The sequence below is a fragment of the Prionailurus viverrinus genome, chromosome B3 (assembly GCF_022837055.1).
Source record: "Prionailurus viverrinus isolate Anna chromosome B3, UM_Priviv_1.0, whole genome shotgun sequence".
NCBI classification, from domain to species: Eukaryota; Metazoa; Chordata; class Mammalia; order Carnivora; family Felidae; genus Prionailurus; species Prionailurus viverrinus.
In genome coordinates, this window is record NC_062566.1 from 48,970,083 (window position 1) to 48,996,485 (window position 26,403).

The following is a 26,403-nucleotide window of genomic DNA, read 5'->3' on the forward strand; positions in this document are numbered from 1 at the left end:
CACTTTTTGGGTGCTGAAAAAAGAGTAGTTTATCAACAGCAAAGGGATGATGCTAGGGTCAAAATACTTCCTATAATAAAATATTTATATTAGGTAGAAGGTAAGAGCTGGAAAGAGATTTTTAGTACAGATTAAACATATATTTATATCCATATATGAATTTGGCATTGGCTTTAAGGGAAATGGCATATATTCAAACAAAAGTGAATCTGGATCTCAGAATTACTTTAATCACATTATATTAAATAATCATAATTTTACAAAGTGTATGGTAGCCAAAACAAAGATTGTGTCACAACTTGTATTTTTTGGTGTTTTCTTTAGGCCATCTGAAGAAGGAACGTTAAATGGTGAGTCCATATGGTAGATTTAATGCAAAAAAATGAGGATTATATATGATGTTATGTTATAGCAAATACCACATTATTCTAGCTAAGAAACTTCAGACTTCGTGTTTGAAAGAGCCAAGGTGGTAAAAAGTTCTTTGTTCAGCTAGTTTCTCTTCGATATAGTAGTTTCACATATACATGAACTCACCATGTGAATGATATATCTTTACTGTCACCCTACCCCCCTTCGTCCCTGTGACCTAGTATGCTCTTTCCCTTGTATACCCTGTTTTAGTGAGTGATACTCTTTCAGTCTACTAGGTAAAATCTGAGAAGGAGTTATTCTTGACCCCCTTGACCTTGCACTCACAAAGTCCTGTTGTATTTACTTCTTAAATATTAAGACTCCATCTTCCACTATACATTATTCTGCTGCTTTCAGTTCACACTTCATCATTTTTTAAACCTTTTATTGAAGTATATATAACATGCATACAAAAAAGGTAGAGATAAGCCTCTCAGTGAATTCTCTCTAAGCAACTATGCCCCTGTAATCAGCACCCAGGTCACAAAACAGAATATTGCCAGTATCTCAGCTCCTCGTGTCCTTGTGTTTTAACCTCTGCCCCTGAATAACACATGTATATTTTTGTCTCTGTTTGTTTATGGAATATATAAATGGAATCATAAAGTATGTACTTTGTGTCTGGCTTTTTCCTCCTAACATATGTTTATAAGATTCATCAATATTTTTGTGTATAGTGGTAGTTTGCACATTCTCATTACTATATAGTATTTCCTTATATGAATCTATTGAATGTATGCATTCTGTTATTTGATAGGCATTTCAGTAGCTTCCATTGTATGATTATTATGAACCATGAGTGCCATTATGAGTAGTCTTATTCATGTTGTTTGGTAAACATATGTATTTGTTTTTTATTGGGCATGTACTTAGGACTGGAATTTGTAGGTGGTAGGGTATGTATGTGTTCACATTTAGTTGTTACTGTCCCGTAGGTTTTTAGAGTTGTGCCACTTAATCTCCCTTCTAGTCTGTCTTCTATTCTTCCACCAAACTGATCCTCCTCTGCTTTACATTTTCCTCACTGTCATTGGGTAAAATCGTGTCCTTTCTTAGCATGGCATATTTGGCTCCTAACTATTTGGTATTCCCTGATTCTGTAGCTTTACCTCCTACAGGCGTGCCTGTACTCTTGCTCGTTAGTTTGCAGTCCTGGTTACATGTCCAAGTACTTACGGAGAATCACTTTACGCTGACACACACCTACAGAATTTTTTGAAGTGAGATCTGGGTAGGTGCACAGTGAAAAAGCCCCACAGGTGATTCTGATATATGTTTATTATAAATTTATTTATATCTATTATACGTGATATATATTTATGTGTATAAAATTAGTTTTGAAAACTGCTGTTTCTGTTCATACTAAACAACTTGCAGTTTCTCAAGTGTAGCATGTGCTTTAACAGTTCCGTGTCTGAAAATGTTGCCCTGACCACACCACTGTCTTCCAGACTATTCTTTTTCCCCTTCTCTTTCTCTGAGACATCCTTCAACCTTTCTGCAAGCAGAAGACATTTAGTACCCCTCCTCTATAGTCCTATGATGTATATATACATCATATATACATATATACATACATATATACATCATATATACATGTGTATATATAGTCCTATAATATATATATAATATGTATATTTTATATTTCCTACATAGTATTAAAACTATTGACTGATTTTCTTCTTCTCAAGACAGTAAGGTCTTTTTCATTAATATTCATTAAACTTAACACATGGAAAATTCAATTGATTCTCCAGTCTTCTCATTACAGTTAAAAAGTCAAATTCTCAAATACATTTAAATATGGAGGAAGGGCTTTTGGGTATGTTTCACATTCCAGAAGTTCATCTTCTTATGGTCAGCCCACTAAAATGGCTACTTGGTTACAAGCTCCAGCTCCTAAACTAAAAGATCTTTTCCTTTTTGAGTGGGGGTGGAGGGTGTGGGAAAAGCGCAGCTTATGACAGGAGAGTGTGAAATGTCACGTGCTTTTTCCCTTCCAGGTATCTGAGTGCACAGTTAGGATAATCTGGCACAATGAAAAAGGATAATAGAGCAAGCACATGATGAGTGTATTTTACTATTTATTTTTTCTGTTCAGTGAAGAGAGCTTATATGAGGGGAACTTAGGATGATTGTATGAGAATGAGCAAAAATTTTTATACCACATTAGTACTTTTAAAAGGCTTTCATTTGTTTATTTGCCATTTTAGGTCTCGCTTCTCCATTTAAACCAGTTATGGATACAAATTACTATTACTCAGGTCAGTACTATTAAAAACAAAATCTAACAATATTTTGAGCTTTTAGAAAGGATTTCATTATTTTTCTCTCATTTTTGTGCAGCTGTGGAAAGAAATAATTTGATGAGATTATCCCAGAGCATTCCATTTACACCTGTGCCTCCAAGAGGTAAATCCAAATAGTAAAGAAATGAAGGAGAAAATAAACCTTTTATTAATAGTGTGATTTTTAGCTGTGATGTAGAACATGGGTGGTAATAGAAGGAGTGGTCACGTTGAGAAGTGTCAATTTCATATAAATTTTAATTAGCAAGAGTCAGGTATAGTTTAAATAGAAGAAGGAGTGATCAGAAATATTAGATTTCTGTATTTCCATCATATCCAGAAGTAATAGTGTATTCTAATTAAGAAAGGATCTTAACCCATTGTTTAGTATAGAAAGCATAGATAAATTGACACCACAAATTTTGTGGAACAGTTGCTTTCTTAAAGTTTTTCTTGAAAATGATCATAATTTCAAAAATGTTTATTACTACTAATATACATAAATTTAGAAATATTAGTAGATTCTTGATTTCTGAGCATTTGTTGCCCTTAAACTTCCTTTATAAAATTACAACTTTGTCCAGTTAATTTTCTGTTTCTTACTTAATCTTAACAAGATACCTGCCAATTTTTATTCTACTTTGTCATTTTAAAGGGTCATAATTTGACCTCAAATTGTGTCCATTCATCTTGCAGGTGAGCCTGTCACAGTGTATCGCTTGGAAGAGAGTTCACCCAGTATACTGAATAACAGCATGTCTTCTTGGTCACAGCTTGGCCTTTGTGCCAAAATAGAGTTTTTAAGTAAAGAGGAGATGGGAGGAGGTTTACGGAGAGCTGTCAAAGTACAGTGTACCTGGTCAGAACATGATATCCTCAAATCAGGTCATCTTTATATTATCAAATCTTTTCTTCCTGAGGTGGTCAACACATGGTCAAGTATTTATAAGGAAGATACAGTTCTGCATCTCTGTCTCAGAGTAAGTGCTAGTGAATGCATAACAGTAGAACATTATTTGGAGTTCATGTTTTGTCTTCTAATGTATGTTAAACCAAAAAACCTCTTAGTTTCAGTGTTCAGCAAGGAGATTTTTTAGGTGTATTTTTTTGTTGTTGTTCTGTAGGAAATACAGCAACAGAGAGCAGCACAAAAGCTCACGTTTGCCTTCAACCAAATGAAACCCAAATCCATACCATATTCTCCAAGGTAAATCTTGAAATTTTTCTGAGATCTTGCAGTTTTATCTGGATACCATTGTCTTTTGACCTTCGTTATTAATGCTGAATATTTAATTATTTACCCATTTAAAAGCTCAATTAGAATTTTATTAACAAAACTACTAGTAATATCTATAACTGTTTTTCATAAGGTTCCTTGAAGTTTTCCTGCTGTATTGCCATTCAGCAGGACAGTGGTTTGCTGTGGAAGAATGTATGACTGGAGAATTTAGAAAATACAACAATAATAATGGTGATGAGATTATACCAACTAATACACTGGAAGAAATCATGCTGGCCTTTAGCCACTGGACATATGAATATACAAGAGGGGAGCTATTGGTACTTGATTTACAAGGTAAATTTATTAAAGTATTGCTAAAGTAAAATTGTACAGTAGGTTCTCACCTGTTCATGTGTTTTGAATGATATACGGTCATCTTCTAACTTATAGATCGGTAAAAACCTCAGGTTAGTAAAAGCTATTAAAAAAGCAAGTCAAGGGGCTCCTGGGTGGCGCAGTCGGTTAAGCGTCCGACTTCAGCCAGGTCACGATCTCGCGGTCCGTGAGTTCGAGCCCCGCATCGGGCTCTGGGCTGATGGCTCAGAGCCTGGAGCCTGTTTCTGATTCTGTGTCTCCCTCTCTCTCTGCCCCTCCCCCGTTCATGCTCTGTCTCTCTCTGTCCCCCCCCAAAAAAAATAAATAAACGTTGAAAAAAATAAAAAAGCAAGTCAATAACAGCCATAGCATATAGCCATCAGGGCCCTGAATAGTGGGATCTTGCTTCCTTGATTATTACTTACATAATATATATATTTTTTTGATGAGCAGAAACACATGCAATCCACTATTCTATTCTTAGATGTGTATGTAGTTTTAGTCTTTTAAAACTATACTGTTTATTTAAAACAGTAGCATGTGTTCCTGTTCTTGGTGTTTATGTTATCTATTATTGTGAACTAAACTACCTAAATATTTAGGGATTAAAACTACCATTTTATTTGTTTCCAGTTCTTTGGTTCAGGAATTTGGATGGGACATGGTGGGGATGGCTTATCTCTGCTGTCTTCTCAGAAGGTTCAAATGACTGGAGAATAAGCATGAACAACATGACTAGAGTCAAATGTCTGAGGTTTCTGTTCACTGACATCTGAATCCCTCAGTTCTCCACCAAGTGATCTCTCCATGTGGCTAGTTATCTGTGACCTTGGTCATAACATGGTAGTTTCAGGTAGTTAGATTTTTACATAGCAGCTAGCTTCCTCCAGAGAAAAAGCAGAAACTCTTAACATTAGTTCCAGAACTGGCCCAGATCTCCTCCTCCACATTTTACTGATCAAGGCAGATAATAAAGATAGCCCAGTTCAAGAAGTGGGGAATGGATTCCAGCACTTGGTGGGTGGAGTAGCATCTATACAAGGAAGGAAAAACTGATCATAACCATTTTTGTAGACAGAATCTGTCATATGTGGAAAAGAAAAAAATGGAAATTGTGGCTTGGAGAGGGCACATTTGCTTAGAGTATTGTCTGTCTGCAGGGTCAGAGGAAAATAAAACTGAGCAGGTTGCCTGCTCTACCTGAGTTGTACTTTCTTATTATAACTTCCATGATTTTTTTCCTGAAAGAGCAGCCTTAATTTCAAATGTCACCATAGACCAGATTTCAAAATCTATACATAAGAACAGTTATTTAGAATGTTTATCACTTGATGACTTTTTTTGTTACATATAGTCACAGATATAAAGGATTTTGCTGAAAAGCAAATGGCATGGAATCAAGCTGAAGAAAGAAAATCTGTAAAAATAACTACCCTTTTTTCAGTAGTTCATCAGTTTACATAAATGATTTAATAGTATATAAAGTGAAAACTGATATGTATTATTAGGTCAATCCAATTAAGTAAAAAAGATCTTTAAGTATATTCTTAAATAGTGACATTTAATTATCTTCAAACATGCATAGGAGGTAAAGCCAAACAGATTTTATCTGAATTCCTAATTTAAAAGATGGGAGTTAGGGTGCCTGGCTGGCTCAGTCAGTAGGGCATGCAACTCTTGATCTCACGGCCGTGAGTTCAAGCCCCATGTTGAACATAGAGCTTATTTTAAAAAAATAAATAAATGAAAATAAGGGCGCCTAGGTAGCTTATTTGGTTAAGCCTCCAACTTGGGCTCAGGTCATGATCTCGCAGTCTTTGAGTTTGAGCCCCGCGTCGGGCTCTGTGCTGACAGCTCAGAGCCTGGAGCCTGCTTCTGATTCAGTCTCCCCCTCTCTCTGTCCCTCCTCTGCTAGCACCTGACTCTCTCTCTCTCTCTCTCTCTCTCTCTCCCTCTGTCTTTCTCAAAAATAAACTTTAAATAAATGAAAATAAAAGATGGGACTTATTTTCAGTAAACAAAGTAGTTTTAATGTTCTTTACATTACATTATTACATTAATGTGTTCCTGGAGCCATTTTTCATAGAGCTGTTTTACACAAGGGGCGCCTGGGTGGCTCAGTTGGTTGAGCATCTGATTCTTGATTTTGGCTCAAGTCATGATTTCATGGTTCATGAGTTTGAACCCCACGGGCTCTGCATGGGTAGTATAGAGCCTGCTTGGGATTCTTTCTCCTTCTCTCTTTCCCCTCCTCTGCTCACTCGCATTCTCTCTTTCAAAAACAAACATTAAAAAAATATTTTACACGATTACCACAAATAAACAATATGGAAATATATTAAAAAGTTTTCCCATTTCATTATTTCTCTAACTTTGGTGAAGACAAATACTGTACACAAATAGAAGGGTTTTTTTTCCTTATTTTTAATATTTTGTGTTGTGATTTTCCTCCAACTGGGATGATGCCTCGTGTGTGTGTGTGTGTGTGTGTGAGTGTGTGAGATTTGTTTTTGTCTACCTAACAATATATCATGGACATCTTTTGGGTCATTACTGATAAATCTGAGTTACTGCTTTTAATAGATGCATGCATGATAACCTATAGTATGGAGGGGTGGCATGATTTACCCCCCCTTTTTTTCTTTTTTTTTTTGCTACTGTAAACAGTGCTGCAACAAATATACTCATGTATTGCTACTTTCATTTCCATTAAGTAGATTTCTGAATTGGCTTAGTAAGAAGAGATGAGTGCAATTTTAACAGCCACTGGGTTATTTTTCCAAAAAGTTATGGGAACACATACTTAGCACTGTATATGAGTTCCCATTTCTCTGCGGACTCTCCAGTACTAAATATTCTTAATCTTTGCCAGTCTGATGAGTAGTAGGTCAATAGGTATTCTTTTATGTGAATAAATAGATAAGAAAGACTGAAAATATTTAATTACACTTTTAGTACCTCTGGGGAGGAATGGAAGTAAAGGAAGATGTTCACAATCTTATTCTTTATGTAACCTGAATATTTTTGAAGAAGATAAATGTGGTAGTATATGATTTTTAAAAATGGGAAACACTTTAAAAATGGCCTATAAATTATGCCTTCGTGTTCCAAAATGTTCTTTGCTAATAAGGTGAAAAAGGGGGAGATCATGTAAACTGTTTACATAAACTGTTTGTTTTCCAGCTTTGTCCCTGTTGCATCAAAAGGAAGTGCCATCAGGAGTCCACCTGCCTATCTCCCAACTCTGACAATTAACTTTTATTCCTGGTGCAGGAGCTGTGTGTGTCCTAGGTGCAGTGTTAAGGTCACAAGTTATGAAATACTAAGAGAGAAAACCTATACTCTTGAAAAATTTAACATTGTGTAATAATTGATGCTATAAAATCTCTCATAACTAATTTTATTATGCAAATGTCAATGTTTGTATCAATTATACAATATAAATTATCTTTTTTTATATATACATATAAAGGTGTGGGTGAAAATTTGACTGATCCGTCTGTGATAAAAGCAGAAGAAAAGAGGTAATAAGTTTTAATAATTTCATGAAGATATGTTTATAATTTCAAATTCTACATTTCTATTTGCATAAACTGTCTTTTTTTTTTTCTTTTTTCTTTTTTTAACTACCAATTCCACAGATCCTGTGATATGGTTTTTGGCCCAGCAAATCTAGGTGAAGATGCAATAAAAAACTTTAGAGCAAAACATCACTGTAATTCTTGTTGTAGAAAGCTTAAACTTCCAGGTAACATTTTCTTAGTATAACGTATAAATTGTTAGCACATTTGGTTACTACAATTCTTCATAAAGCTGAGGGCATAAATACACATTATTTAATAAATGGATCTATGTTTTCTTTAATTGCTTTTAAAAATACAAAGTTTGTTAATTTAATACATTTATTATGTGTCTGCTCGCTGCCAAGAATTGTGCTAGATGTTAACAGTACAATTGTGAACCAGACAAACATGATCCCTGACCTCAATGGAATTTAGTCAAATCTTAGATACTGACAGGATTAACAGGTAGGACTGTCGTTAATGCCAAACAGAAGAAATAGAACAGGTAAGCAGGTAAGAGGTCAGGGAGTGCTACCTGAGGAACTGACAGATTGCCTAAAACTGAAGGTTAAATAGACTTTAAAGTTAGCCTGGCAAAGAGTTGGAGGAGTATTCCCATGAAGCAGGAACAAGAACTTCAGATATATTCTCTCAGGATTGTAATTTCATTTATACATTTGAAAAATTACCAGTTACTATTGAATCTAAGCTATAGCACAAACCAGTGGTTCTCATTCTTTGGTGTGTATCAGCCTCCCTGTGAAACTTTTTAAAAATTACAGCTTCCTGAGGGGTGGCTCAGTCGGTTGAGCGGTTAAGCGTCCAACTTCGGCTCAGGTCACGATCTCGCAGTTTGTGAGTTCGAGCCCTGCGTTGGGCTCTGTGCTGACAGCTTGGAGCCTAGAGCCTGCTTCTGATTCTGTGTCTCCCTCTCTTTCTCTGCCCTTCCACTGCTCATGCTCTGTCTCTCTCTCTCTCTCTCTCTCTCTCTCTCTCTCTGAAAAATAAACATTAAAAATTTTTTTAAAAAATCTCTGCCTGAGACTTAACCCTTGAGCTGTGTTTTTTAATGTCCCTGTCATTATGACTGATAGATAACTCAGTAGTTAAGAGGTTGGAGTTAGGAGCCAGGTTGCATGGGTCCAGAAAATACCTACATTATAGAGATAGGTTTTTTGTTTTGTTTTTTAGAATTAAATGAATTAGTATTTGTGAAGTACCTAGAACAGTGCCAGGCACATAGTAAGCATGTAAATGCTACTTTTTTTTTTTTTTTAATGTTTATTTATGAGGAAGACACAGATCAGAAGCAGGCTCCAGGCTCTGAGCTGTCAGCACAGAGCCTGATGCAGAGCTCGAACTCACAAACAGCAAGACCTGAGCCGAAGTCGGACAGCCAATGGACTGAGCCACCCACATGCCCCAATGCCACAGTTTTTAATTGTTGATTGTTAATGTACAGAAAGACCATTAATTCTTGTGTTTGTTTTTTTTCTTTCTTTATTAACCTTGGGTTTTTTCTTTGGTTTGGGTTTTTTTTTATTTTTGTTTATTTTTTTGTTTGGTTTGAGTTTTGTTGTTATTGTTTGGAGGTTTTTGTTTTGTTTTTGTTTTTTGTTGACCTTGTATCCTACAACTAAGGTAACATAATTCTAGGAATTGTTTTTTGTTTTGTTTTGTAAACTTACTGGAATTTTCTGTATAGATAGTAGAGACAGTTATATTCCTTTTCAACCTATATGCCTTTTATTTCCTTTTTTCTTGACTTTTTGCACTGGCAAGGAATTCTCATACAGTGTTGAATAGTGAAAGGAATAGTGAAAGTAGAATCTGCTTTGTTCCTGATCTTAAAGGGAAAGCCTTCGGTCTTCCACCATTAACATGATGCTAGCTTGTAAGAGTTTTTTAGATATACTTTATTAGGTTGAGAAAATTTTCTTCACTTCTTGTTTCTTGAAAATGTTTATCCTGAATGGGTATTAAATTTTGTCAGATATTTTGTCTGCATGTGTTTATATGGTCATTTGTGTTTTCTTCTTTAATAGGTTAATAGTACATTGTATTGCCTCGATTTTTGAAATGTTGAACCAGTCATGCATTCAGGACAGACTACTTTGTCATGATATATTACCCTTTTTTATGTATTGTTGGACTCACTTTATTCATATGTTGTTGAGGCTTTTTGCATCTGTGTTCATGAAGAATATTGGTCTATGTTTGTGGTTTTTTTCCTTGTACTATCTTTCTCTTCTTTTGGTATCACCGTAATATTGACCTTAAAAATAAGTTAGAAATGTTCACACCTTTTCTTTTTCGAGGAACAAATTATATAGAATCGATACTTTTCTCATTTTAAATGTTTGATAGAATTGTCAAGTAAAACTCTCTCAGTCTGAAGTTCTTTGTCAGATGGTTTTTAAGGAACAGTTTAATATGTTAATTGATGTAGGATTGTTGGGGTCATCCATTTTTTTATTATTTATTTATTTAATGTTTATTCATTTTTGAGAGACAGAGACCACGGGAGGGGCAGAGAGAGAGGGAGACAGAGAATTTGAAACAGGCTCCAGGCTCTGAGCTGTCAGCACAGAGCCCGATGTGGGGCTCAAACTCACGAATTGCGAGATCGTGACCCGAGCTGAAGTCGGACCCTCAACTGAGTGAGCCACCCATGCGCCCCAGAGGGGTCATCCATTTTTTAAATTGAGTTTTAGTAGTTTGTGTCTTTCAAGGAATTGGTTTGTTTTACTTAAGTTGTCAAATTTATGGGCATAGGGTTATTTATATACTAATTTGTTCAATGTCTGGGATCTTGTGAGTCCTTTCTTATGATAATTTGTTTTTTGTTTCTTCGCCATTCTGGCTAAGGTTTATTAGTTCTTTTGATACTTTGAGAGAACCAGCTTTTCTTTGCATTGTTTTACTCTACTTTCTGTTTTCAATTTCATTGATTTATTCTCTTTATTCTGTCTTTCTGCTTGCTTTGGGTCATTTGTTCTTTGTTAAAGTAAAAACTTGGATTATTTGGGAATGCAAGCTGGTGCAGCCACTCTGGAAAACAGTATGGAGGTTCCTCAAAAAACTAAAAATAGAACTACCCTAAGACCCAGCAATTGCACTACTAGGCATTTATCCAAGGGATACAGGTGTGCTGTTTCGAAGGGACACATGCACCCCCATGTTTATAGCAGCACTCTCCACAATAGCCAAAGTATGGAAAGACCCCAAATGTCCATCGATGGATGAATGGATAAAGAAAATGTGGTGTATATATATACATAAAATGGAGTATTACTCAGCAATCAAAAAGAATGAAATCTTGCCATTTGTAACTATGTGGATGGAACTGGAGGGTATTATGCTAAGTGAAATTAGTCAGAGAAAGACAAAAATCATATGACGTCACTCATATGAGGACTTTAAGAGACAAAACAGATCAACATAAGGGCAGGGAAACAAAAATAATATAAAAACAGGGAGGGGGACAAAACAGAAGAGACTCATAAATATGGAGAACAAACTGAGGGTTACTGGAGGGGTCGTAGGAGGGGGGGATGGGCTAAATGGGTAAGAGGCACTAAGGAATCTACTCCTGAAATCATTGTTGCACTATATGCTAACTAATTTGGATGTAAATTTTAAAAAACAAAAAATAAAATAAAAAGAAATAATAATAAGAAATGAACCTGGTGGGGGGAAATACTTGGATTATTGATTTGAGGCCTTTTCTAACAAGAAGTTTACTTCTATAAATTTCTTTCTTTCTTTTTCTTTCTTTCTTTCTTTCTTTCTTTCTTTCTTTTCTCTTTCTTTCTCTTTTTCTTTCTTTCTTTTTCTTTCTTTCTTTCTTTCTTTCTTTCTTTCTTTCTTTCTTTCTTTCCTTCCTTCCTTCCTTCCTTCCTTCTTTCCTCCCTCCCTTCCTTCCTTCCTTCCTTCCTTCCTTCCTTCCTTCCTTTTTTAGCAGGACCATGCAAACAGGGAAGGGGCAGAGAGAGAGAGGGAGATATAGAATCCAAAGCTGGCTCCAGACTGACTTGTCAGCACACAGCCCAACATGGAACTCTTAACCCGTGAACCATGAGATCATGACCTGAGCCAAAGTCAGACGCTGAACCGACTGAGCCACCCAGGAGCCCCTTATATATATGTTAATTATATTTGAAGTGGGCTGCTTGCAGACAGCATATAGTTGGGTCATAGGTTTAATTTGTTTTTTTGTGTTGTTGTTTTTTTTTTTTTACTTAATTTCCATTTTTAACTAATGTTTCAGACCCTTTACATTTTACATAATTATTGATGTGATTAGATACAGATCTTCTGTTGTACTCTTTTCTGATTAATGCCTTCTTTTTCCACCCCCCACTCTGTTTTAGTATTGTTTTATCTTTATGTTTATTTTTTTTAGCGGTTGCTCTTAGTTCTTCTTATCAAGAATGTGTATATTTTGCCTTCATTCTTGAAGGCTATTTTTTACTGGATCTAGAATTTTAGGTTGATACTTCTTTCAGGGCATAGAAAATGTTTGCTGTTTTCTGGCCTCTGTTATCTCTGATGAAAATTTCACAGTCATTTGAATTGTTCTTCTCCTATATGTGATGTATCATTATAATCTAGCTTGTTTCAAAATTTGGATTTTCAGCAGTTTGATTATGAGATGTCTAGTTGTAGGTTTTTCTGAGTTTATCTTGGTTCAGGTTTGCTTATTTGTAAATTTATGATTTTTGTCAAATTGAGGAAGTTTTTAGCTGTTCTTCAAATATTTGTTCTGCATCAATCTCTTTTCATCTCTTTTTGAGACTCACATAATAAGAATATTAGACATTTTTGGGCACCTGGGTGGCTCAGTCGGTTGAGCAACTGACTTTGGCTCAGGTCATGATCTCACGGTTTGTAAGTTGGAGCCCCACGTCGGGCTCTGTGCTGACAGCTCAGAGCCTGGAGCCTTCTTCTGATTCTGTGTCTCCCTCTCTCTCTGCCCCTCCCCCACTCATGCTCTCTCTCTCTCTCTGTCTCAGAAATAAATAAACATTAAAAAAAAATATTAGACATGTTTATATTGTTTCTCAGGGACTTGAGTCTCTGGTTATTTCCTTAAAAATTATTATTTTTTTTTTAAATTTTTTTTTTCAACGTTTATTTATTTTTGGGACAGAGAGAGACAGAGCATGAACGGGGGAGGGGCAGAGGGAGAGAGAGAGACACAGAATCGGAAACAGGCTCCAGGCTCTGAGCCATCAGCCCAGAGCCCGACGCGGGGCTCGAACTCACGGACCTCGAGATCGTGACCTGGCTGAAGTCGGATGCTTAACCGACTGCGCCACCCAGGCGCCCCTAAAAATTATTTTTTGTCTGTTGTTTAGATTGAATAATTTCTATTGCTCTGTCAAGTTCACAGACTTTTCCCTTACTCTTCATTTCTTCATTCTGCTTTTAAGCCCGCACACTGGATTTGTTGTTTCAGTTATGTTTTTCAGTCCTATAAACTTCCTTTTGGTTCTTTTATACTGATTATTTCTCTGCTGAAAACTTGTTTTTTTCAATCATCTCAAGTTTGTTTGCACCACTTCATGAAATATGGTTGTAATAGCTGGTTTAAAGTCTTTTATCATTCCATCAGAATAACCTTAAGGTTGGCATCACTTGTCTTTTTCTTTGAGATGTTTCTAGTTCTTTGTATCTGGTAATTTTAGAATGTGTCCTAGATATTTTGACTAGGAGATTCTTATTCTTACTAAAAATCCTCTAGAGAATGTTGATTTTTGTTTATTTGTGTTAGTAGACAGCTCATTTAAGCTCAATTTACAAGTCCTAGTCTACCTTTTGTAGCTGTGATTCCAACGTCAGTTTAGTTTTCAAAGCTTTTGCAGTAGTACTTAGGTCAGCCTCACTGTGTCAAACATGGTCAAGTCTGGAAACTGAGTGGAGGTCAGCACATAGTTTAGTCCTCAAAGCCCATCCTATGCTGTCTTTTCACATATTTGCCACTCAAAGGTGAACTTGGGATTTCATACACAAATTTAGGGTATCCCTCTCTCCATTTTCCTCCCTTCCACGATTCCATATTTTGTGATTTTCAAGGCCTTTTTTTTTTTTTTTTTTTTTTTTTTCTTTTTTGGTTGGAGCGGGACAGGGGTGGGGGGTACAGGGGACAGATAAGGTACTTTGCCTGGAAAGTCAGGATTGTGGCTTCCCTATGCTGTCACACATTTCCTTCAACTGAGTCCATTTCTGATGCTAGAAAGAGGGAAAAAATTTTTTTTGGCTCTTAAAGATACCTATTTTTAGTTCTTGTAGTCCCAGAAAAAGGTTTTCTCTTGGAATTGTAGGTGCTTGCCCAGGTGCCACCACCTCAAAAGTGCCTCTTCATGACTGGGACTTGTAGGTAAGGGCCAGAGGAGCAAAAAGAGGGCATTCCCCTCAACATTCTCCATCCCACAGAGTCCCCCTTCCTGATCTTCTGGTCAGAAAGTCTTAAAGCTTTTTCTTTCCATGCTCACTATACATTTCTGAGATCAAGCCAGCTATCTGTAAGTCTAAGCTTGAAAAATAAGAGAGGGGGAAAAAAACCCAGGAAACTCACCACCAATCTAGGCTAGGCCATTCTTCGGGTTTTCATCCCCTTCCTCAATATGTCTGCTGTTAACTTTTCAGGATACTGAGATAGTGACTTTATGCTTATGTGAAGGGTTTTTACTTATAATCAGTGGGAGAGAGAGAGTTGAATATCCTTAGTCCATTTTAGCCAGAACTAGAACATAACAGTGGTGAATTTATTAATAGGTAGCCCAGATATAATGTTTATTTGGTTTTGGATCTAATAATATTTTAAGTAGTATATCTATTTTTTTAATTAATTTTTAAATTACTAATATAGTCAAGATTTCGTAGCTTGGAAGAGACCTTAGAAACATTCCAACCCAAATCTGTCATTTTCCAGAACATTTTAGAAGTCAGATAATTTGTCCATGGTTATACCATAAGTTAACATTTTCAGAACTTGAATTATAATTGGGTTTCTTTCCATTGTTCTTGGTGTACAATACAACTACAAATTAATTTGCATTCCCTAAGGCCACACTGGCACAGTCTTTTAAATTTAAAATTTATCAAAATGTACTCATACAATAGCAAATATGTATTTGGATCGTTGAATATAGGCTATCACTCAAAATAAGCAGTTCATATTCTCAGCTGAGAGTTCATATTCTGAGCTCTATTTTATATGGAGATAAAAGCATAAGGATATGTGCATGACTATGGTTAGTTTTAAGTTAAACTTGGTATTACTGCATTGTTTTCCAATTCTGCAACTATTGTCTATAATTCCCAAAATGATTTCATCCTATCCCATAGCTATAAATGTAATCTGCATACTGATAGTACCATGTTTAACTGAATGAAGACTTACTGTCTTTCCTGAGCTCCTGTTTCTATATTCAGTTTCTTGCATCTCTACTGGGTTACCCTAAAGTATCTTTATAGGTAGTATATCCATTCCACAACTCTTGACTCTCATTTCCCACCCATCATTTCCAGCTCAGCTTTACCCTGAGTAAACCAGTGTTTACTCAGTTGCTTAGACCAAAACCTAAAAGTTAATTGGTTTTTTTCTCTCACCTTGCATTCCCAATCTTTTGAACTCTGTCTGCTCTGCTCTGAAATCTTCCTAGAATTTATCCATTTCTCTTCATCTTTGTTGCCACCACTTCTTTCATGTGTTCTTGCCAAATGCCCCTAACAAGACTTAACATGACAGTCAGAATAGACACTTAAATTTGATTATGTTCCTTCCTTAATACTGCTTAGTACCTTCCAACAGATTTTTTTAATTTTTTTTTAATGTTTATTTTTGACAGAGAGAGAGAGACAGAGCATGAGCAGGGGAGGGGCAGAGAGAGTGGGAGACACAGCATCCGAAGCAGGCTCCAGGCTCTGAGCTGTCAGCACAGAGCCCGACGCAGGGCTCGAACTCACAGACGGCGAGATCATGACCTGAGCCAAAGTCGGATGCTCAACCGACTGAGCCACCCAGGCGCCCCCAGATTTTCATTGTAATCTGTACTCCTTACCATAGCTTGCATCCCATAAATCAGGGGTCAACAAACTTTGCTGTAAAAGACAAGGTAGTAAATATTTTAGGCTTTGTGGACCATATGGCCTATGTCTCAGCTACCTGGCTGTACAATGGTAGTGCAGAAATAGCCACAGAACATCTGTAAACAAATGAGCATAGCTGCATTCCAGTAAAACCATTTACAAAAACAGGCAGCAAGTGAGATTTGGCTCACTGGCTAGATTTTGATAACCCTTGGTCTTTAACTGTTGCTTGACCCCATTTGCTACTAGTCTTCCCCTCATTCACTACATACAAGCCATGCTGTCTTCTTGCCATTCTTCAAAAATGCCAAGTTCATTTCCTTTTTACGGTCTGCAGTTAAACTTCCCTCTGCTCAGAGCTTTGATAGGTCATTTCTCAATATTGAGGTCTTTACTCAGATATTACCTCCTGTGCCTCTTCAGCCCAGCCTTGTCTAATGAAAGAATCAGCTTATACTATCTCTTGTCTGGCTCTCACCAGACTGTTTGCTTCAAAGCATTTGTTACTAATAATAATTCTGTTATTTTTCTATTTATTTTTCTTCATCTACAAGAATATAAGTTCCATGAGAGCAGGAACCATACCTGTCTGCCTTGCTTATTGCTGTGTTTCCACTCTTACATGAGTTATTGACTCTTGGTCAGAGCAGAATACTTATATGTTGAATGAATGAATGATTTCGTTTTTATGTGTATATATTTTGTGACTTTTTAATTAAAAACTACCTCCTAGAAAATAGATGTGGCACATTTAGAGGAAAATTGATTTAGAAAATGTTCTTAACTTTTCATTTCTAAGAAATACTGACTTTTTTCTTCTTTTTTTGTTGGGGGTGTGAATATAGATCTGAAGAGGAATGACTATACACCTGATAAAATTATATTTCCTCAGGATGAACCTTCAGATTTGACTCTTCAGCCTGGAAATTCCACCAAAGAATCAGAATCAACTAATTCTATTCGTCTGATGTTATAATATTACTGAATCATTGTGGGTTTTTTTGCCTACACCTCACAAAAATGTTACCTTGTCATTTTTCCTTCAGGAGGAAATTGTTTGGTAATAGAGAAAAATGTGTGCAAATGAATATGCTGATTCTGGCACTGTTAAAAGGTCGGTATTCTTTTGACCTGATTAAACTAGTCAGTCAGGAGCTCCCTATAGGATACAGCTGGCAGCTGTTAAATTTTAAAGGTAAAGGAAAATTAGTATTTATAACTTTTTAAAGGGCTCTTTTAGCAGAAGATTTCATTTGACTTTGTTCTGATGAGGGTGACACCCTCTCTCATGTGGTGCAATACCATTAACCAAAGTTAAGTGTCAGTGTAGATTTTATTGGCAGCTGGTTTCCTGCCATTCAGCTAGTGAAAAGAAGAAATCGCCCAGCCTTTTGGTTAAATGGCAGACGTCTTCCTCAGTATGTTTTAGTGTGTTCAGTGATGATGTCACTAGTCCCCAACTAGATGCTTGTTGGCCACGGAAAAGGAGATGATTTATTATTCTAGATCCATAGGGATACAAGAAGCCTGAGCTGAAAACTATTTTCACAGAGGGACTTTATGAATCAGGATTAGGCTCCATATTTAAAGATGGAGCCAATTTTTTTTTGTTAAATAGACCCCAAATTGTGCAAAGGTATTAGTGTTATTTTTTTTTTAACATTGTTTTTTCAAGTCATTGTTAAGTAGAAGAAAGCCATGGTAAACTGGTCTAACCTAAATATATCAGAGGAGAAACTTGTTGTTCAAGAGCAGTTACCTTGTAAAAAAAGTTCAAGTGCTTTTTTCCTATCTGTAACTGTAGTGACAACCTGGAAGCTACACACTTCTCCAAAGATCTTATTGACAGTACACCAAATCAGAATGTAAACGTAAATTCTTGCTTCTATTTAAAATTGTGTAGGAACACCTGAACATGAGTATTGTTTGTGGTACTTATTTAAGAAATTGAGTTGGATTATCATTATGTGATGTCGGGAGATTGCAATGTAACTTTATGCCAATAAAAATGTACTTTAACTGCCCCAGATACTGTTGAATACTCAACAACAAGAAAAGCTTTCATCTGACTAAAGTTTTACGCTTTTTTTCTCTTTGTTTCCTAGGTACTAATTTTAATTTTTATTTAGGAAGGAGCAGTGTAAATCTTACTTGTATTCAGTAGTGTATCTCATAGATACAGACAAGGCAAGAAGAGATGAGCTGTTTAAATAGTGTTTAATATTAATGGGGGGGAGGGGAAGAAAGAAAAAGTGTATTAAAGATATTATACTATATACATTTTGTATATCATTAAATCTTTAAAAGAAATTAAATAAATTTATTCTTGTTTACAGATGTTTACTGAGTTCAATCATTCTGAAAAATTATCTATGTTTTCAAAGTGTTTTTTTAATTACAGAGTATCAGCTTTTTTAAAATTTTTTTTTTTTTTTTTTTCAACGTTTATTTATTTTTGGGATAGAGTGAGACAGAGCATGAACGGGGGAGGGGCAGAGAGAGAGGGAGACACAGAATCAGAAACAGGCTCCAGGCTCTGAGCCATCAGCCCAGAGCCTGACGCGGGGCTCGAACTTACAGAGCGCGAGATCGTGACCTGGCTGAAGTCGGACGCTTAACCGACTGCGCCACCCAGGCGCCCCAAGTATCAGCTTTTTTAAATGAACCATTTTGTACACCTTTCATCTTCTGTCCTGTGTATTGTTTAATGTGGTCTTGGTTTCCTTCTCTCTGTCTCTCTCTCTCTCTCTCTCTCTCTCTCTCTCTTTTCAATCTGTTTCTTGTTATGTCAGAAAATGGAGATATGGGTTATCTTTTGAAATTTAATTTTATGTTGATTATTTTCATAAGATGTTAATAGTAACCAGTCTTTATGTAGCACTTAATATGTGCCAGGCATTACTCTAACTGCTTTATATATAAAGTACTTACACCCATTTAATCCTTACAACAATCTTATGAAATATAGGTTATTATCTTGTTTTACCAATTAGAAAATAAAAGCATTAGATAAAGTAACTTTCCTAAGATTCTTATAATTAGAATGTAGCAGCACTAGGATTCAAACCCGGGAAACTGGCTTTTGAGTATGCTCTTGAGCCCTGTGTTATGTTGACTTTTAAGCATAGTGATGATTGATTTCTGTACCAGTTCCTGGTTGCTTTTCCAAACTAAATCTATCCGATAACTTTTTTTTGTTGTTAATTCTGGAAAGTAACAGTTTACCCGAAGACCACATTTCTCATTCCAAAGAAGTATGATCTTTCCTTAGATTACTGAATTTTGTCATTATTACTCTGGTCTGAAAGTGTCATTTGCGTAATCTCTTTAGCATTTTCTTCTCAGTGTCATTCTGCTGAGAACAGAGCTCATCTCTTTGCCAAATTACTTTTTTTTTTTTTTTTTTGAGAGCGCACATGAGCAGGGGAGGGGCAGACGGAGAGGGAGCGGAGTCCATCACGAGGCTGGATCTCAGGACTGTGATCATGACCTGAGCTGAAATCAAGAGTCAGGAGTCAGAAGCTTAACCAACTGAGCCACCCAGGTGTCCCCCAAATTACTTCTTAAAACGTCTTACATAGATGTTCTCTGATAATTTGCCTTCATCTATCTGGGGATCTATGAGCCTTCATTATTTTTAAAGTAATGCATGTTCATTGTATTGTAAGGTAAATATTTTAAAATGTAAAGAAAAATATAAAAATTACCCTTGTTTCCCAGCCTTAAATTGGGCTGTTGTTTCATAGATATATACCCCATTAGATTGTACATTTCACAGAGGAAAGGACCTTTAGGATTTTTCACTACTATATCACCCAGCACCTTGCATAGTTCATAATTTGTGATATGTATACTGAAAAAAAAAACAAAACATGAATTTTTAAATGTTTTTCTACAATACCAAACTTTCTCTTGAGGAAGATAGATCACAGTGATATATATAGTCTTATGTGTTTAAGCAGACAATCAAAGCAAGTGTACCCAGTAGTCATTTATCACTCAGAGATCAAGTAATTATTTGCAGAAAAGGATGAATCCATGTGTGGGCATTTTTGTGATCCTTCTGCTCTCATTGTTTCCCAGCTAGATTTCACAAAGGTACCTGTTTTGGGGGAACCTGGATCCTCAGATCAGTCACAACTGGTGCTTAATTAATTGTTCAGTAATTATGTACTGGAGTGAAACCTCCCAACCAATGTGTGGCTCTCAAAACTTGGTCTGTGTTACCAACTGCGAGCTGTCTTATTTATTTTTGTGTTTCCCTTAGTGCCTTGTTGGAGTTTGTAGTATGGAATATAGGTGCTCAATAAGTATGTGTACCGCAGAATATTTCTAGTATTAGATAATCTGTGAGCCTTTTAGGGAAAATCCCAAGCTATGGTTTTGAACCTCTGGAATATATTTTCCTTCTGCACTCTGGAAATTCCTCAAAGCAGAATTTCTAACTGGAGTCCATGATTCTGCCTTAGTGGTAACGAACAGAGAGCAGGGAGGGAGAGGACATGGTTATTCAGAAAAGCTACACACTCCACAATAACTGCTTGCTTTCGTGTGCTGCCCTACTCTACATTTAGCTCCCTGGTGTTCCCCTCCCCCCTCCTTGATTTCCTAATGTTTATTTTAGAGAGAGAGAGAGACAGAGTGAGTGGGGGAGGGCAGAGAGAGGCAGACAGTCCAAAGCAGGCTGCAGTCTCAGCTGGCAGCACAGAGCCGGACGTGGGGCTCGAACTCACAAGCTATGAGATCATAGAACCGTAGTCAGACGCTCAACCAACTGAGCCACCAGGTGCCCCTTTTCCTTGGAATTTCTGTGCAATCTGCATCCATGGAACTTTTCTTTCATTTTAATTATAAATGTCTTGGTATATGTTTCTAAAGTGTGAGAACTGATATCTTCACGCCTCAAAAATTAAGTTTCTCAATTTCAGAAAATGTTCTCCAAAAAAATTTTTTTACGGTTTGGTTGAGTCAGGACCCAGGTAAGATTTATTTATACATTGCAGTTGTTTGATTTATCTTTACAACTGCAGTGTATAAATAATTTAATCTTGATTTGTCTTTAAAGTCTCTTGATATATATAGGCTTCAACCACTCCCCACCACCACCGACCAATTCATTTCTTTTTCAATTTATTTATTTTGAGAGGGAGAGAAGGAGTTTGTGTGTACTAGCAGGGGAGGGGCAGAGAGGGGGGAGGAAAGAGAATCCCAAAGCAGGCCCTACACTGTCAGCACAGAGCCCCCCTGTGGGGCTGAAACTCAGGAACTGCGAGATCATGTTTCAGGTGAGCTGAAACTAAGAGTTGGTTGCCCAGCCAACTGAGCCACCCAGGCACCCCCAATTCATTTTTTGAAGAATCTGATCATTTGTTCTAAAAAGTATTCCAGGAGTACCTGGGTGGCTCTAGTCCATTAAGCAGCTCAGGTCATGATTTCACGGTTTGTGAGTTTGAGCCCCATCTTGGGCTCTGTGCTCACAGCTGGGAGCCTGGAGCTGCTTCAGATTCTATGCCTCCCTTTCTCTCTGCTCCTCCCCCACTTGCACTGTCCCTCTCAAAAATAAATCTTAAAAAAAAATGTTTCCCACATTCAAGATTTTGCTAATTCTTTCCCTTAGGTGCCATTTTACGTGTTTCTCTCTTGAATATGCCTTAAATGGTTAGTTAAAGGCTTGGTCAGAGTCTAGATGTTTGATGAGAATGAGTCCTTGGTGGTGGTGTCTAGTTCCATGAGGACACACAATTCTGGTTGTCTTTTTGATGGTCATTACCTGGATCTATTGATGAGGTCAGTGGTTCTGGAAATGGACCATAGGCACTGAATGTACATAGGGCACTTTCAGGGGCCCCACAAGGTCAAATAATACTATATATTCTATAATCCTAAGATAATACTTGCCTTTTTCTCTGTGTTGAAAGTTTTACTGGTGAGGCAAAATGATTGATGGGTCTTAGCACAAGTTGAAGCTGTAGCACCAAACTCTACATGGTGGTCCTGTCCTTCAGTCTAATACCACAGTTAAAATATATATATATATATATATATATATATATATTTATATTTATATTTATATTTATATTTATATTTATATTTATATTTATATTTATATTTATATTTATATTTATATTTCATTTAAAATGTCTTTGCTGAAGTCATAAGTTAATTTTTACTTAATCTTGACCCTTCAATACATGTCCTTAATATCGGTAGGCAAAATGAGAAACACATAAAACTTTTGCTAAAGAATGAAGTGCAATGGTGGTTTGAAGAAAAAACACAAGTGAAAATGAACTAGGCACTTTTTCACTGCGCATCATTTCTACTTTGAAAGAGTGACTGGCAGGCAAACCAGGGGTATTTAGACTTGAGGATTTGGCCAAAGAATAATAGTACTTGTTAATGCGAAAATTTGAGTTTTCAAGAGAAAATTGGAATTTGGGTAAAACTTGCCTATTAACACCAGTAACATGACAGCTTCCCAAAACTTTCCTAATGAAATCAGTGTTGACTTAACAATGGTTACCTTGATAGTGTGTAATGAAATGTGTCCACATTTGGAAATCTTCACAACAAATATTTTCCAGATGATCTAAAGATCCAACAGAGTATGAAAAGTTTATAAGATTTCAGATTCTATACTGCAGTTGACCTTTAGGAAACTACCATTTGTCCAATTTTAGTGTCGTCTTAAATAAGAATCCACAATTACCTTAAAAGGCTGTTAAAATACTCTTCCCCATAGAGAGCTACAGTAATCAAGACCATGTGTTACAACATATAAATCAATAATATATGGTAAATTGATTCTTGACAAGGGTGTCAAAACAACTCAAAGGGGAAAGAATTTTCAATAAACTGTGCAGGGACAACTAGATATCTACATGCAAAAGAATGAAGTTGAGCCTCTGCCTCACACCATATACAAAAGTTATTTCAAAATGGATCACAAACTTGAATGTAAGTGCCAAATCATAAAACTTAGAAGAAAATGTAAGGGTAAATCTTTGTGACCTTGGAGTAACCCATTGTTTCTTAGATATGACACCAATAGCAAAAGCAACCAAAGAAAAAAAGTAAAATTGAACTTCATCAAAATTAAAAATTTTGTGCTTTAAAGTACACTATCAACAAGGAAAAGACAACTCGGTGGGAGAAAATTTTTGCAAGTAATCTATCTGATAAAGGACTTGTATAAAGAACTTACAATTCAATAATAAAAAGACATCCCAATTTAAAACTGGGCAAAGGAGGGGCGCCTGGGTGGCTCAGTCGGTTGAGCGTCCGACTTCAGCTCAGGTCATGATCTCACAGTCTGTGGGTTCGAGCCCGCGTCAGGCTCTGTGCTGACGGCTTGGAGCCTGGAGCCTGCTTCGGATTCTGTCTCAGTCTCTCTCTGCCCCTCCCCGACTTGTGCTCTGTCTCTCTGTGTCAAAAATAAATAAAAATTTTGGGGCGCCTGGGTGGCGCAGTCGGTTAAGCGTCCGACTTCAGCCAGGTCACGATCTTGCAGTCCGTGAGTTCGAGCCCCGCGTCAGGCTCTGGGCTGATGGCTCAGAACCTGGAGCCTGCTTCCGATTCTGTGTCTCCCTCTCTCTCTGCCCCTCCCCCGTTCATGCTCTGTCTCTCTCTCTCTGTCCCAAAAATAAATAAACGTTGAAAAAAAAAATTAAAAAAAAAATAAATAAAAATTTAAAAATTAATAAAATAAAACTGGGCAAAGGATTGAGTAGACATTTCTCCAAAGACATAGGAGTGGTCAATAAACACATGAAAAAAGTCTTTATTAGCCGTCAGGGAAATTCAAATCAAAACTACAATGGAATGAATGCCACTTCACTCCCACTAGGATAGCTAGAATCAAAAAGATGACAGCAGGTGTTGAGAAGGAGCAGGTGGAGAAATTGGAATGCTCATATATTGCTGGTGGGGATTTGAGTAGTATTGACACTTCGCAAAGAACAGTGGAAGCTTCTCAAAAGGTTAATTAGAGTTACCATATGACAGCAGTTTTACTCCTGGGTATATGTCCAAGAAAATGAAAATATGTCTACACAAAACCTTATACATGAATGTTCATATCAGCATTATTGATAATAGCTAAAAAATGAAAATAACCCAAGTGTACAACATGTGAGCAGATAAGTAAAATAGTGATAAATCCATATGATAGAATATTATCTGGCAATAAAAATGAGGTACTGGTAAGTCCTACATCTATGGGTCTCCCAATTCTGTAGCTGCTGTGTATGCAATGCAAAATGGAACTAGATAGACTTGGACTTTCGTTCTTGCTCTGTCTCTTATTCCATGAGTGACCAGCTACTTGAGCAAACCTCTTTGATAATACTGATCTCAGACTGTTGTGAAGGTGCAGTACTCAGCACATAAATGTACTCAAATAATAGGTTTCTTCATGTTGCCTCTTTAACCTTGGGAATTCCAATGAAGAAAGGAGGACATGGCAGAGAATACAGAAAATTCTGAGAGTGATTTTTTCTTTACAAGGAACTTATCTTGTAGCTTCTTCTGTTAAAGTATGAGCACATGTTTATGAGATATGTAGATGTGTATAATTTGCACCAAAGTGCTTAAGTATGCTCCATTTTCATCTCTTGAAGGCACTTTTAGGATTCAGTTTAAGAATGAAATTAGAACAAAGGATGTAAAAAGTAGCCGTGAGCACAAATGTAAAGCTAAAACATCAAGATAATTCAAATAAAGTAACTTTACAAGTGCTCAATCGTAACAGTGTAAGAAAGTTAAAACAATGCAAGATATGTGGGAAGAGTTGAAAGCAGAATAAATCCAAATGATCAACATATTGTAAGCTGTGTTAAGGTAAAGAATTGTATTTTATTCACTACTAAACGTCTAGCCCAGTGACCGACACGGAACTGATGCACAATAGATATTTTCTGGACTAATGAATGAGCTACAACAATTATTTAATAGGAGTTCCAGAATGCAAGACCTAGAAAGGAAAAAAATAGAAGTACCTACTTCAGGCCACAGTTTGGTAACTCTGCAAATAAGTAGCTAATAATAATAATAATATAATGTTTATGAAGAAAAAAAAATCAGATTGACAAAAGAATTTTCTTCTGTCATATAGTATCCAAGAGGCAGTAAAGCAATATTATTAGGAGAAAGGGAGGACATTGAGCCCAGCCATGTGATGGCATTCTCAGAAAGTTCACCACTTTCTTGGAAAATGTTAATCAAGGATTTACTCAATCAAAAAGAAAAAATCTAAATGGGAAGACATGAGATAAAAGATACAGAGAAAAGCAAATGTTCATAAAATGTACAAATTCAAATGCTTGCTGGAAAATATTTATACATGATATAAAATTTTAAAGTAAACTAGAATAAAACATTTTTAAATATTAAAAGAAGATTCAGGGGAAGATGGTAGTTAAGCACACTAAAGATCTCATCCAGTTGGGTAAAGTTACAGATATTAATTGATCAAAAAGTAATTTTAAGCATGAGTAACCTTGCTATCCTGACTCAGTATGTGATCTCAAGGAACCAAATAAAATTTCACACAGAGTTATGACAAGCCATCCAGATCTTAAAAACCAAATAGGTTAAGGGGCACCAGGATAGCTCAGTTGGTTAGGTGTCTGACTCTTGATTTCGGCTCAAGTTGTGATCTCAGTTTGTGAGTTCCAGCCTCATGTTGGGCTCTGAGCTGACAACGCGGAGCCTGCTTGAGATTCTCTTTCTCTCCCTCTCTCTCCCCCTCCCCCAGAATAAATAAACATTTTAAAAAAGTATGTTGGGATAATAATGGTATCCCTTGCTATTCCAACTTTAGACCCAGATAGATTAAGATAACAAGGGCTCCTTGAGTATTTGTTGAAATATTTAAAGGAAACAATCCAAGAATATAAAAACAATGTGAAATCTCTCGACAATTAGAAAGAAAAAAAAAGAGTCTGAGGGGAAGGGAAGTTTTAAAAACGTAATCCATCAAAGAAGGAAGCAGGCAATAACAGAGCCAGGTTTCCTTCTTTTATCCATTCACAATTTAGTTTAGAAGCCATTAGTTGAGATCAATTTAGGTAGGCCTTGTGTGAGGTGTCAGAAAAGCAGGGTGAGAATGAGGTATGTGTGGTGTATGTGGTTGGGAGGGTAGCAGCAACAGATGAGTTACATGTAGAGGAGTTGATCACATAAGGAAACACTGAAGATGATAGGGTTGTGACACTGCAATAGCATGAGTACATCTAGCTTCTGCATCTCTATTCTAAATACTATTCTCTAAAAGGAACCAGGGCTCTTCGAGAAATGACTAACTCTAGGACTGGGGCAGGTTATGTCTGGAAGATCTCACGTGCCAAAAATAAGGAAGTGTTCAAAGAATGATGGGGACCCGTCAAACAGGTACAGAAAACATCTTGAAGAGCCCTCTGCTGGCTAATCTTGAGGCACTTTGTAT

General features: G+C 36.5%; 1 protein-coding gene across 2 annotated transcripts in view; it reads left to right on the forward strand.

Moving 5' to 3' along the window:
- The window catches only part of TRPM7 (transient receptor potential cation channel subfamily M member 7), a 123,084-nt gene extending 104,792 nt beyond the window's left edge, over positions 1-18,292 (forward strand). For both annotated transcript variants that reach the window (XM_047862335.1, XM_047862336.1), the window contains 9 exons: positions 325-350; positions 2,628-2,678; positions 2,761-2,826; positions 3,399-3,682; positions 3,827-3,909; positions 4,073-4,278; positions 7,772-7,823; positions 7,941-8,047; positions 16,805-18,292. In XM_047862335.1, the coding sequence (XP_047718291.1) occupies positions 325-350; positions 2,628-2,678; positions 2,761-2,826; positions 3,399-3,682; positions 3,827-3,909; positions 4,073-4,278; positions 7,772-7,823; positions 7,941-8,047; positions 16,805-16,935 (1,006 nt within the window). In that variant the 3' untranslated portion in view covers positions 16,936-18,292. The remainder of the gene's footprint in view (positions 1-324; positions 351-2,627; positions 2,679-2,760; positions 2,827-3,398; positions 3,683-3,826; positions 3,910-4,072; positions 4,279-7,771; positions 7,824-7,940; positions 8,048-16,804) is intronic.
- The last annotated feature ends 8,111 nt before the right edge of the window (positions 18,293-26,403 follow it).